This window comes from Stigmatopora nigra, chromosome 16, assembly GCF_051989575.1.
Source record: "Stigmatopora nigra isolate UIUO_SnigA chromosome 16, RoL_Snig_1.1, whole genome shotgun sequence".
Lineage (NCBI taxonomy): Eukaryota > Metazoa > Chordata > Actinopteri > Syngnathiformes > Syngnathidae > Stigmatopora > Stigmatopora nigra.
Genome location: NC_135523.1, coordinates 722,732 through 735,893, shown reverse-complemented (window position 1 = coordinate 735,893; position 13,162 = coordinate 722,732). Strand labels below are relative to the sequence as shown.

At 48.2% G+C, this 13,162-nt stretch overlaps 3 protein-coding genes and 2 long non-coding RNA genes across 8 annotated transcripts; 1 reads left to right on the top strand and 4 right to left on the bottom strand.

The window, feature by feature from the left end:
* The first annotated feature begins 570 nt into the window (after nt 1-570).
* On the top strand, nt 571-2,435 carry LOC144209298 (uncharacterized). The gene is made up of 2 exons (XR_013329078.1): nt 571-1,057; nt 2,135-2,435. It is a non-coding gene; the product is annotated as an uncharacterized LOC144209298 (long non-coding RNA).
* A 201-nt stretch (nt 2,436-2,636) lies between these two features.
* LOC144209296 (uncharacterized) lies at nt 2,637-4,185 on the bottom strand. Of its 3 annotated transcripts, XR_013329075.1 has the most exons (5): nt 4,114-4,185; nt 3,428-3,511; nt 2,984-3,096; nt 2,825-2,883; nt 2,637-2,724 (listed from the first exon to the last, which is right to left on the bottom strand). It is a non-coding gene; the product is annotated as an uncharacterized LOC144209296 (long non-coding RNA). The 3 variants fall into 3 exon arrangements; XR_013329076.1 differs by having other exon boundaries at nt 2,666-2,883; nt 2,979-3,096; XR_013329074.1 differs by having other exon boundaries at nt 2,668-2,883; nt 4,114-4,184.
* A 324-nt stretch (nt 4,186-4,509) lies between these two features.
* LOC144209937 (putative cationic amino acid transporter) lies at nt 4,510-6,940 on the bottom strand. The gene is made up of 7 exons (XM_077736508.1): nt 6,439-6,940; nt 6,161-6,381; nt 5,954-6,100; nt 5,669-5,877; nt 5,410-5,612; nt 4,922-5,368; nt 4,510-4,819 (listed from the first exon to the last, which is right to left on the bottom strand). The coding sequence occupies exons 1-7, from the start codon at nt 6,938-6,940 to the stop codon at nt 4,539-4,541; spliced, it is 2,010 nt and encodes a 669-aa protein (XP_077592634.1). The 3' UTR covers nt 4,510-4,538.
* Nucleotides 6,941-7,872: 932 nt separating this feature from the next.
* Nucleotides 7,873-9,045, bottom strand: rpl22l1 (ribosomal protein L22-like 1). The gene is made up of 4 exons (XM_077735519.1): nt 8,999-9,045; nt 8,404-8,517; nt 8,134-8,252; nt 7,873-8,066 (listed from the first exon to the last, which is right to left on the bottom strand). Exons 1-4 carry the CDS (start codon nt 9,005-9,007, stop codon nt 7,922-7,924), a joined length of 387 nt encoding a protein of 128 aa, XP_077591645.1. The 5' UTR covers nt 9,008-9,045; the 3' UTR covers nt 7,873-7,921.
* An 871-nt stretch (nt 9,046-9,916) lies between these two features.
* eif5a (eukaryotic translation initiation factor 5A) lies at nt 9,917-13,002 on the bottom strand. 2 transcript variants are annotated; one of them, XM_077735517.1, is made up of 5 exons: nt 12,864-13,002; nt 11,348-11,535; nt 10,877-10,981; nt 10,558-10,689; nt 9,917-10,488 (listed from the first exon to the last, which is right to left on the bottom strand). In XM_077735517.1, the coding sequence occupies exons 2-5, from the start codon at nt 11,513-11,515 to the stop codon at nt 10,423-10,425; spliced, it is 471 nt and encodes a 156-aa protein (XP_077591643.1). In that variant the 5' UTR covers nt 11,516-11,535; nt 12,864-13,002; the 3' UTR covers nt 9,917-10,422. The 2 variants fall into 2 exon arrangements, with proteins under 2 accessions (XP_077591643.1, XP_077591642.1); XM_077735516.1 differs by lacking the exon at nt 12,864-13,002 and adding an exon at nt 11,612-11,645.
* Nucleotides 13,003-13,162: the final 160 nt, after the last annotated feature.

The following is a 13,162-nucleotide window of genomic DNA, read 5'->3' as shown; positions in this document are numbered from 1 at the left end:
TGAATGGCAGGCAGGTGAACAAACCTCTACACCACAATGTCACCACACTTTGCCTTGACATTATTGGAAAGTCTTGATGACAAAAGTTTGTTTCTATTTCAGGGAAAAAGGATTCTCAACTGAGATTTGAACCACGACTGCCTGGATGCAAGGCAGGTGAGCTAACCTCTACACCACAACATCACCACACTCTGTGTTGTCATTTTTGGAAAGTATTGACTCCACACAAATGTTTCTATTTAATGGAAAAATGATTCCCAACTGGGATTTGAACTACAACTACCTGTATGCCAGGCAGTTGAGCTAACCTCTACTCCACCAAGTCACCACACTTTCCCTTAGCATTATTGGAAAGTCTTGACTATACATATATAGAAACAACTAAGGGAAAAATGTTTCGTGACAGGGGTTCGAACCAGAGCTTCCCGCATGACAGTGAAGTGAACAAACCACTACACCACGAAGTTCACACACAATCAGTTGTCATTAGTGGAAAGTCTTGATGACAAAAGTTTGTTTCTATTTCAGGGAAAAAGGATTCCCAACTGGGATTTGAACCACAATTGCCTGCATGCAAGGCAGGTGAGGGAACCTCTACACCACTAAGGAACCACACTTTTAAACTTAAGTATTGGAAAGTCTTGACGACACACAGTCGTCTCTATTTAAAAGAAAATGTCTTTTTTGGATAGAAAATGCTTTATCCACTTTAATATTGAACAAGCTGGAAAAAAGTGGTGTGGGTTGCCAGAGCCTAACGGCCAAATCAAAAAAAGAAAAAGAAGTCGAGGGCGTTACCTGAATGACATCACATTGTTGAGCCGGAAGTGAAGCGAACCGGAAGAGACCATGGAAAAACACGCTTTTCGTTAACGTGTTTGCTTTGTTTTGTTTGTAAACGTCTTTTTAGGTTTTTAACCGCATGATCTAAACGGCCTCATTTGGGGAAGTTTCAACCAAAACACGCTTGTTAAAAGGCATGAACACAAGTTGACCAAGAAGTTGTTGTTTTTGACTTTGGCTGATTTTTGTTCACTCGACGCATGGCGCAGCAAAGGTAAGAAATGCTCACGTTTTCTACATTGCTAGCTTCTCTAAAGATATAGTTTCACCTATTTAGTCATAATATCTCCAAATCCAATTGCGTTTAGTGTTTTTGCATCGTTTCAAAGGACAGAAAGTAAGACGACTCAATGATGACTTTTCCAAGTTGTAATTTCTTAAGAGACCACTAGTCTTAAAACCAAAATCCTAATTGTGGAAAGACACTCCAGTAATTTTGGTGATATCTGACCACTTGATTCATTCATTTATTTTTTTGTAATGGCCATATATAGTAAGACTTTTTTTTCTTTTAAAAACGACATAGTCTAGTTTCCTGGGGTGTCAAACTCCCTTTGGTCTGCGGGCCGGACTAGTAAACTCATTGCAAAATGACATAGAACTAACAATAAGCCCACTTTTTTTCCTTTGTATTCATCACTAATACTAATAGTTAGTGCAAAGAATGAGTAAATTATCAAAATGTTTATTAACATAATTTTCGTTTTACATTATGGACAATATATTATGAACAAGAGAATAACATAAGAACGTAAATAAATGTCAATTCATGTTGTCTGCACCTACTAAAACACTGCGCGGATAATACAAGAACCACAAATTTTTAAAGAAAATTCATATTTTTTTATACAAATGCAGCTTTCTTCCCCGGGCCGTACCAAACTACAAGACGGCCCGGATCCGGCCCGCGGGCCGTATTTTTGACACCACTGGTCTAGTAACTTTTTTTTTCTTAAAAATAATGACATAGTATAGTAAGGCCTTTTCTTTAAAAACGACATAGTATCGTAAGGCCTTTTCTTTAAAAACGACATAGTATAGTAAGGCCTTTTCCTGTAAAAATCGACATAGTATATATAGTAAGGCTATTTTAAAAATATGACATAGTATATGTAGTAAGGCTTATTGATTGCCTTGGTATTGACTTGGTATGTCTCGCTTTATTGCAGCGATCATAGTGTGTTCATTGCCACATCTTTTTAGATGAAAAAAAAATCTTATAAATAAAAGTCAAGGTAACATAATACAACAAGATATACTTTGCTTTCAACTTTCATTTTTATTTTTTCAGATTGGTGACAAAGGCAACAATGGATGATGACTTGTGGGATGGACACTCCTCTTCCAACCAAAAAGTTTCCCAAAGCGTGTAGAGTGAGTACTCGTGAAGACATAGAAAAAGTAAGTTGACATAAGTAGACATACATCTTGCTGTGCACATAATCATTTTTCTTTTTTGTTTTTCTTAGACTCTCCTGCGGATGGCGCTGATGTCCAGGTGAGCAGGTGGCTGACTTAGAAAAAGTCATCGCTTGGAATCCAACTTTAATTTCAACTTTTCACTTTTCATGTCAAATAAAAACTGAGTGAACCGGACTTTACTTCTCTTTTTTTTTTGTGGGTGTGGCTTAAACACTTAGTCAAATTTTTCGATCGGGCTCTAAAAGAAAATACTTGGGCGGCGGATGTTAGTGGGAGGGTGGGATGGTTCACATAGAGCAAAGGTAGAGTATGCGCCTACCGCCCAGGTGGACGCTGGTTCGCTTCCCGGAGCGGGCACTCAGAAATGAATTCTCAGAAATGAATTCTTGGTGACTCTCCCCGCCTTCGGCGGGGAGAGCCACCTGCGACGTCAGGGACTTTACCTTTTGCTAAAACAAACTATAAAAAATAAAATTTTAACAAAAAAAATCTAAGACATTGTATATTTTCCCAAAAAAACTTTTATTGGTCCAAAATACATAGGCATGCAGGTCTTTACTTGGCCAGTCAGCGTTGGTCGTCCATCGGTCGGTTGGCTGGCTGCACCCCTTTCTTCTCCTATTTTACAAGAAAAAAAGCCTTACTATACATAGTCATTTTATAAGAAGAAAAGCCTTACTATAAATGGTCATTTTTAAGGAAAAAATACTTACTTTACAGTTTGCGTGGTTGTCCTTCTCCTTCTACCCGAAGATAGTCTGGTCACTGATTCAAGATGTCCGCCGCCACTGGCCCAGACACAGCTGGGATTGGCACCAGCACCCCCGCTACCTTAATGGGGATAAAGCGGTTCAGAAAATGAGATCAGGCTTACTATACATTGTATTTTTTTAAAGACGTACTGTCATTCATTTAAAGAAAAAGCCTTACTATACTATGTTGTTTTTTTTAAAGAAATAAAGCCTTACTATACTTTGTTGTTGATTAAAGAAAACAACTTAATATACCAAGTCGTTTTTTTTATAAATAAATAAAAACCTTACTATACATTGTCATTTTTTGATGATTAAGGACTTGTTATACATTGTCTATTTTTTTCTGAGAAAATGTTCCAATAAATGAATGAAGTTCTTTAGCAAAGTATGTCATATTTTGCACTCACCAGGTTGAACTTCACTTTGGTGTCCCGGAGGTGTCGATGAGCCGATGTCCACCAGGAAGATGTCCGTCAACTTTTGGACCACAGCTGAAAAAAACACATAGGTTCAGAGTTTAGTCTGCTTTCTAAACAAACATGTATAACCTTAATTCCATCAAGTACAGACACTACAACAAGTGCAGGCCATACAATGTGGAAATCACTCACATTTGGGCAAAACATTGAGCCCATTCGCACCGACAAATACGTGTATTTTTAAAATCCTAGCAGTAAGAACATTAGCTTAACTCGCCTTCATTTAGCATCCACAATAAAGTACTACGTGGACTCCCTGCTATTAGCCAGTGCTAATCGCTCATTAGCGTGATATTTCCACGAAAAAGACAGTTGGAATCCCGTCGTCACAATAACCACCACGTTGAGAACACCACTCGGTTCTTATGAATACGTGCACAATACACCATTTACCCAAAATAACATTAGAATTTAAGCTTTACGGTTTAACCTTAACCCTTGCTTGCTTAGCGGACGGAGCTCAACATGGCGATCTTCAGCCAAAATAAACGCACATTAGTTCACTATAGTAAGTAAGCAACTCTTAAGATATCAAAATAAAGGCACACTTGTTCGGTATGACAAGAAAGTAACTCGTAAGACATTAAAATAAATGATATAATCATTATTTTTACCTGACTGGCGTGCGTGGGTAGTTCGGAGTTACAGCGTGCCTGGCCACACCACCTGAAGTAACTTGAGGTTAATCAGCGCGTTGTTGTTTCCGAGCCCTGTGATTGGCTGGCAAGCCATAGTTGGCCGGGATTGGCTGACAGCATTCCTGCGCCCCCTGCGGAAAAAAGCGGTATGGAAAATGACTGAATCGATGAAAGATTTAAGGATTTTAAGTTGTTTAGTAAGGATATCATTAAAAAAAAAGGGATGCATATAAGAATCATCTTTGAAGGTTTTTTTTACAAAATCAAACACCAGAGCTTGCGAGCTGATTGACATGATTCAAATGAATGACAATGACTCATGATACATTAAGATCTTACATTTATTCAAATGATTGTCTGGGCTCCGAGGGGAGGAGGATCCTTGTTTTTTGATGTTTCTCTCAATTTTTGCTTTCCTCCATACAGGAGCCACCGCCTTCCTTCTCCCAGCTTCCTCCTCTTTGGTACCCAACGTCGTCGTCACGGTTCTGTTCGTACGCCCCGTTTTGATAGCCTGAGGACCCGTCGTCGTCCCCTGGGTCGTAGCCGAAAGGCCCGCGGGGGTCTTCGTCGTCCAGGTGGTCGTCGAAGCGTCGGTAGGAGCTGGCCCCGGCCTCCTCTTGCCGGGCGCTCAGCTCCAGCGAGCTGTGCCACGCGCCGTAGCCGCCGTAGATCAGCAGGCCTTGGAAACAAAAGCAAAAGTTGGACGGCTCCGAGTCGGCCTACCTCCTTCAAAATGAAGCACGCCGTCTTTGGCGGACTTCCTTCCCGTCTCTCTTCGTACCTAGCGCGCACCAAACGGCGAAGCGAGCCCAGGTGAGCGCCGACAACTTGAGCATGAAGTAGCTGTTGACCAAGATGGCGGCGGCCGGAAGGAAGGGCACGCACGGCGCCGCGTAGGCCAAGCGCCGCCCGCTACGCGGCTGCCGCAGAAGTATCAGCAAGAGCGCCGCCAGGCCGGCCGCCGCCGGGACCCACAGGGCGGCGCCGGCCGCTCCCCCCGGGCCCAGGACCACCGCGCCCCACAGGATGAAGGACAGGGCCAGATAGGCTAGCGTGCAGCGGGCGGCCGTGCCGGCGCTGGCCTCCGTGGGCCGGGCCCCCGGCGGGGGGACGCCCAGAACGGCCCGCAGGCGAGCTACGGGGGCCGGCTTCTCTTCGTGGAAGTCGGGCGTCTCGTCTTGGTCGTCGGCGGCGGAGTCTGAAGGTAAAAGAGCGCTGAGGGGGCGGGCTGAGGGGGCGGGGCCACCTGTCGACCAAAGAGAGACTCACGGTGGAGGTCGTCGTCGTCGGGTCGGTGGCGTAGCAGCAGCACGCAAACGCTGACCAGAGAGTAAGCCAGCAGCGTGCCGATGGACATCATCTGGATCAGCTCGCGCAGACTCACCACCAGCGCCAGGACGGAGGCCAAAAGGCCGGAAAGCGCGCAGGCCGCCGCCGGCGTTCGTGTGCGAGCCCACACGTGAGACAGGCACCTGGGCGGGGGTGGAGTTAAACGGGACGGGGCAAAACGCCACCGGGCCGTCCTCACCTGAACAAGAGCCCGTCCGAGGCCATGGCGTAGATGATGCGCGGCATGGGGAAGAGCGAGCCCAGCAGCGAGACGCTTAGGCCGGCCACCGAGCCGGCCGCCGCCGCGTACTGGCCCCAGCGGAAGTGGTGGGCCGCGAACATGCCCATCAGGGGCGCCGAGCCGTCGATGAGCCGGTACGGCACGGCCAGGGTCAGGACCACGCTCACCTCACGGGGACAAAAGTGGGTTTAGGGCAATTTTGAAAGAAAATAATGGTCATTTTGGACGCTTTTCAGCCCTTACCGACACGTAGGCCAGCAGACACGTGGCCAGCGAGGCGGCGATGGCGTACGGGATGGAGCTGGCCGGCTCCCGCGCTTCTTCTCCCGTGGTGGCGATGATGTCGAAACCGATGAAGGCGTAGAAACAGGTGGCCGCGCCTTGCATCACCTGATGGGCGGAGTGAGTCTCCTGGCGCTTTTGCCGGAGGCGGAGTCCACCACGACTCACCCCCGACCAGCCGAAGGGCAGAAAGCCGCCGTCCTCCTCCCAGTTGCGGGTGGAGACAAAGAAGAGGCCGGCCAGGACCACGAAGGCCCAAGCCGCCGCGTTGACGGCGTTCAGGACGTTGTTGAGGGCCGCCGAGTTGCGCGCGCCCAGGGCCACCACCAGCGCCGTCAGCAGCACGATCAGCGCGGCCAGCGGGTCGGGAGGGTCGCCCGGGCCCCCGCCTGCGAGCGGGCCGTCAGACCGGCCCGCGGGAGGACCAAGCCGGAGGACGTACTCACCTAGCGCCGAGAGCCCGCCCAGCCGCGCGGCGGCGTAGCGGCGGACGGCGCCGCCGGCCAGCGAATCCAAGGCGGCGCTGAGCGCCGAGGCCCCGGCGGCCGTGCCGATCAGGTACTCCAGGATCAGGTTCCAGCCGATGAGGAAGGCGGCCAACTCGCCCACCGTCACGTAGCTGTAGGCGTAGGCCGAACCGGCCGTGCGGGGCACGCGCACGCCCAACTCGGCGTAGCAGGCGCCCGACAGGAGGGAGGCGCCCGCCGCCGCCGCGAAGGACAGGACCACGCCCGGCCCGGCCAGCGTCTTGGCCACCAGGCCGGCCACCACGTACATGCCGGTGCCCGCGCAGCTGCCCGCCCCCAGCGACACCAGGTCCGTGGCGCTCAGCACTTTGGCCAGCCCGGCCTCGCCGTCCTGGGCGGGGCAACCCGTCGCCACCGGAGCCGGCTTGGTGCGCAGGAGCCGCCGGCGAGCGCCGCGCCAGGCCTCAACGAGGGACGCCATACGGCGAAACGAGGACGTCCGGCGAAGAGTATGGACGACGCTGTAAACGGGAAAGGAGGAGCAGATCAGCTGATTTGGCCGTTGATTAAAGTGCCTAAAAATTTCTTTTTTTTATAGATCTAAAACAATGTTTATTTTAGCTTTTTTTAAACATCTTTTTAGACTTTACAAAATGATTTTTGAACTAAAAACACAGAAAAAATGGATTAAAAAATGACAATTATTGGACGCTTTTTACCTGCTACCACGCGCTGAAAGGAAGACGTCCAGGAATGAAGGTCAGCGTAAGGAACCAGTGTCGTCTCTTTTCCTGGTGCAGCCGAGCGAGACTCCCCTCTCAAATATTCATGAAGAGCTTTGGAGTCAACGTGGAAAAAATGTAGAGCCGCCATCACCAAGAAGAAGAGTTACTTTTTGTAAAGACAAAAACTCAAACTCACCTGATGACGACGCCACGTAGAGAGCATTGGCCTTCTGCCGGTAATCGGAGCCAAAGCGTCAGGTGACAGGAAGATGGCGATGATGACGATTGGCGTCCAGTCCTTTTTCCCAGCCTGCTTTGCCCATCTCTTACTTTTCATTTGTTTTTGATAAGTTGTAAAAGTGGCCCTAAAACCAACTTTTTTCCAGATCCAATCCAACCCTAACCCCCCAAAAGGGATTGGCTTCAGTTTAATGGCCGTTTATTAAAAAAAAACGATCCATAAAAACACCTGTATTACATTTTGTGTTAACTTCTACTGTGTTCACGTGTAATTTGTGACTTTTTGGAAAAGTATACATAATACGTAAACAGTTCATTAGTACCCTAAATTTGTCGCCCTCCAGCGGTTGTTTAGGGAGACCAACACGGTCCTTTTAAGTAGATCTTTGCCAAGAATAAATCTATCCCGGAAACCGTTCAAATAGAAATAAAAACAGTCCAAGAAGTGTTCTTTTTATGAAGCCAAATTTATTATGAGGCTAAACAAAGAGAATATCCTAGTCTTCTGCTTCTGACTCGGAATCATCCTGGCTAATCTGGAAGTAGCGTAACTCGTACGTCTCCTTGTCGGAGGCCACCACTCTCAACCAATCGCGCAGGTTGTTCTTCTTCAGGTACTTTTTGGTCAGGTACTTTAAATACCTGCGGAATGCACGAGTGAGGTTAAGCCACGGAAACGGGGAGGCGCCGCCCGGGGTCGTCTCGTCACCTTTTGGAGAACTGCTTCTCAGACGCCACGTTGATTTTGTTCTTGACGCGTCCGACGGAGACGCCGTTGAGGTTGCCGGTCTTGCCGTTAACCTTGATGCGCTCTTTCAGGAAGATTTCCTATTGGACACATTGCAGTGACACACTAGGGAAGAGAACCCTAGCGCGGTCGGGCCTAGGGAAGGGCACCCTAGTCCGTCTGCCAGGTTAGCCGCCGAACCTTCCCGACGACGACGACTAAAAAGGAGCGACGGATGGGGTTTTTGCTTACAAAGTTGGCCGAGTCCAGGATGCCGTCCTCCACGGGGTGGGTCAGGTCCAGGCTGAACTTCCAGCCGGGGGCCTTTTTGCTCTTCTTGCTGACAGACGGCTTCTTCTGATGATTCTGTACAGTATGTTTCATCAATTGGTAATTGAATGAATATATTGTATTCAAAATGATTGATGTATTTGGCAAAACTTTGTTCCCTGGGCCCCAGAATGAGTCATTTGAACGCACCATGTACGCATGCGCAAAACTGCCCGATTGTACATTAGGGCACGAACATAAACAGTCTGTTTTGGTAATGTTACTTATATATAAAAACGAGAATACAAAGATGAATTACACTAAGGGCCATTTTAATTGTAAGATATGGCAACGCAGCGTTTATTGCAAATACTGAAGCTTTGTGTACTAGGCAAGAACACGTGTCGGCTAACTTTGCTAGCTTGACGTCTTTTGAAAGTTAACAAGCGCCCAAGTAGGCACAAAATTAACCCACGGCTTTTTAACTTGTTAATAACAAAGGCACGCTGGGTATTCGTGTGCAAATATGCGGAAAGAGGTATATTAACTTGAACGTTAAAGCACAGACGGAACTTACCGGTGCCATTTTGGAGAAAAGAAACCGGAAAGGAAGCTAAGGAAGTGATCCAATCGAGGCGTGGATTTAATGGCCACCATCATTGTAGGCAGTAGATCACAGCGACACCTAGAGGCAGTCTGCTCGCTTGTTTCCTGGACAAGCAACATTTTCCAAGGCGGCCTTCATTGGAAAATGAGTCATCAGACGTTGATGAAACAATGCTTGACAAAATGTAACAATGTCGATTTTGTTTTTAAATCAAAATCGTATTGAAGATAAGGTTCCAATGTGGTATCATACTAGTCAATTGCTTACAATGGCTAATATTAAAATTTAGCAATATTAACTTTGCTGATATATGGGAATAAGTATTTGAGTAACAAATATTTTGATGATTAAAACCAAACATTTTAAAAAAAAGTTGGAATTTTCCATTCAATTATTTGAAATTGACCAGTAGAAATAGTACATCTACCTATGACTCCATTTTGATTGTGTTTGGATAGCAAGAGAAAATTTGCCACGGAGACAGAAGACAAGTTTGGATGTGGTGTTTGTTTCAACATTTTATTTTCAGCCATCTCCAGTCAGGTGACAAAGGCCTCGAGTGAACAAAAAGTTTGCGGCCACCACCCTCCCCAAGCCGATTTTTGAGTTCCTCAAACAGAAAGCTCACTGCAAAGCGCCTCCCACTTGTCTGAAGCTCACACTGCATTTCACTCGCACCTCTTGGCTAATACAAAGAAGAAGAGAAGACGAAGAAGAAGAAGAAAAAGAGCACTACTGCTTTTTGTTTAGCATCGGGCCCGATGACGGACTGCCCGCGAGTGCGCCCAGGCCGGCCGGCCGTTCTGAAGGAAAGGGGGGGGGGGGGGGGGGGGGTCGTGGTGTATGGGGGGGGGGGGGGGGTCGTGGTGTATGGGGGGGGGGGGGGCCTCCAGCGAGCGCGCGGGGGTCGGAAACAAAAGGTCACGGGAGGTGGAGTTTAAGCCACCCGAGAACTTGCCGCCGCTAAACGGCGGGCTCGGTGTAGCAGGCGGATCTACCTTACGGAAGACCCCTTTCCCCCCCTAAGAAAAAAAGATTACAAATGAAAAGAGTAACTTGAAAAAAAAAGTGATAAAAGCTTAATCCCGCTGCTGCTATTACATCATTCGGGAGAGCGAACAATACTGCCGCCGGGCCAAAACTAAGCGACGGATGCGTTTCTACAGAGTGGCCAAAATGCCACATTTTCCCCACGGCGTTGGGGAGCGTGAGCCAAAAACACGGAAGGGAGGGTGGGAGGGGCTTTTAGGTATAGATTGGGGAGGGAGGGAAGGAGGGAGGGGGATGCTGTCGGAGAGGCTTTGGTGACAGAAGAACCAATGAAAATGCAAAGAGGCTGGTTGCGGGCGGCATCGCTCGCCGGGAGGGCAGGCGGGGCGGCAAAGTCCCTCTCCTTATTTGTTGGTCAGGACCTTGGTGGCCACGGCGCACTCCTCCCCCATGGCGGACATCACCGTCACCTGTGGTGAGGGGAGGGGTCGCTTAGGGATGACGTCGTCGTCAGGCCGAGATCACCACGGAAAACTCACCATAAATTCGTCGCCCGCCTCAAACTTGCTCTCGATTTCCTTGCCCACTTCGTTATCGGGAACGCGCAGGTCCTCCCGGACGTCGCCGTTGTCGGCCATCAGGGACATGAAGTTCTCGTTGATGTTGACCAACTGCCGGGACGACCGCCGACGTGTTACAATTCAGCCGACACTTTTTGTTTAAACCCCCACCGCCCCTGTTTAGTTTTTGCGTCATCGTCAGATAAAAATTGCATTTCCCGCCACGGACACAAAAAAATTAATCTTTGGCATGGGAACGGCATCGAGAGGCGGGGTGGGGGACGGACGGGGACTTTACCTGATAGTCTATCCTCTTGATGGAGGGGACATCCATGTTGTGGGTGGAGGGGCACATGTCTTCATACTTCTTCTGGGTGAAAATGTCAATCCCAGTAAGGTTGACCTAGGTGACGAAAAACAACAAATCGTCAAGGATGACACAAAAACAAAGGTGAGAAAATAGCAATATGACCATTTTAGATACATTTTGTTCCTATAAATGGATCCAAAGAACTGGATTAAAACCCCTTAATATCCCATTTTAAAATAAAAGATTTAAAACAAGGTTTATTTGAGTATTACCAGTGCGCTAAAGTAATAATTAGGATTTAAAAACGGTACAGAATCTATAGATACACATGAATATTTCTCTTTTTAGGTACTCAGGGATACGCCTACATTTTTAAAGCTTTGTGTACATTGAGAGATGAAGTCATCTCATCGGAAAGGAAAAGGTTAATGGCAAAACCCACGTTTTTGCAGGTGTTACCTTGGCGTGACCGTGCTTTCCGGTCTTGGAAGTGGACATCTCCACAATCTTGCAGGGGCGGCCCTTGAGCACCACGAAGCCATTTTTGCGCAGAGACGAGCACTGCATGGGGTACGTGGCCGAGGCGCCGGACTCGACGGCCCCGAACTCCAGCTCAGGATCTGACATGCTGCAAAGCTTCTGGGCTGCTGCAAAACCAACAAAAAATAGTCAGTTTGGACTCAAAACTAGTACATACAACCATTAAATACACACACACTGCACCTTTTGCATTTACCGCCATCTACAGTTGCCAATAAGTCTCAACTAATCAATTATTTGGCTCAAGTGCTTATTTGTTTACCGTACAGAGTTATATGATTTGAAAACTTAACATTTCTGTGCAAAATAAATCTTTCACATATTGTAAACTCTTTAAATTAGAGTCCACTATTGTGACTAAATGACTTAAGATTGCCAGCTGTCTTTCTTCCACTTTAAAAAGGTGGTGCAAAATGAGCGGATTACACCGATAGCGGTTAAGGGAGTAAATACATCCTCCGACGCCAAAAGATGACGTCGACATTAACGCCAAGCTTTGACTAAATCGGCCTAGAGAGGACAAAAGTGTCCAAAAGTCTTTTTAGTGACAGTGAAACGTGGACGTGCTGACGACACGCTGGCGTCAACACGAGGCTTCTCGCTTGTTACACCCTTTTTTTTAGGCTTATCTTATTTTCTTACTTTAATCCTCTACGTGAATGACGTCGAGGCAGAAATATTCATTCGCGAGTACTGGGGGAAGCGAGCCATGTTTTTTGTTAGCAATTAGGAAGTTTAGGTCGAATGCCAACACGTTCCGTTAGCACATGCTAACTGGTGTTAGCCGGCCTGTGTTTTTTTTCTCCCCAATTTAAAATTCTTAATTCGTCCCATTTTCGAGACATTTATTGAATCCGGGCGTGTTGCTCAAACGTCTTTTGACGGCGTGTACGGCTGTCTCGCTGACGCCGGGCGGAAATAAGCCAAGTTTGGGACTCGATGTGCGGAAAAACGCAAACGACGCGAGGAGCTGGAGTCCCGTTATGTCAGTTAGCGACGCCATGCTAAGTGCGGCTAGCCGCCTTATCCGTTCATTCAATTACGTCTCCGCCCGAAATACGACGGCGGCGGCGCCCTTCGCAAAGTGCGCCCTGGTCTACGAGGCGTCCAAAGGCCGAGCCGTGCGGGAGTCGTTCGGAGGTCTGAGAACCGGCGAGTAATGAAATGGAAGCGTGGCTGTTAGCCGCGACGATGACAAGCGACTTCTGGCGACAGAAGGCCTCGTTGCCGCTCGACTCCCATTGAGTTCCGAGTTCGCCGCCGCCGCCGAGCTGGGCCGAGTGCCGACCGAGGCGAACGGCGAGGCGGCTCGCCTCGCGCGCAAGCGGGCTAAGGCTTCTTCGGTAGTCTACCCGGGCGCCGCTACGTACGCTCGGGACCGTTATTCGCATTCTTTTCCCCCCCGAGGCACAAACACGCGCCATGCCACACTTACCTTCCTAGGAAAAGAGGAACGAAAGTGCGCAGGCGCGGACAACTTACTGCAGCATCCGCCGAGGAGCGCGTGAGGGAGGGGCACTTTATGTGCCCGCGTCGGGATGCCAGGTTGCACAACGACATGGCAACCCATCAGACACTGCGTGAATACAGTGTATTTCCCAATGGATGGCAGTCCTCTGTAGGTTTAGAACTTGCCAGTAGGGGCAAGCGCGCAATGCTCGTGGACTGTTGCTGGTTTAAAACATGTTTATAATATATTGATTCCCAAAACTCATAATAATGGCATCATCAGGC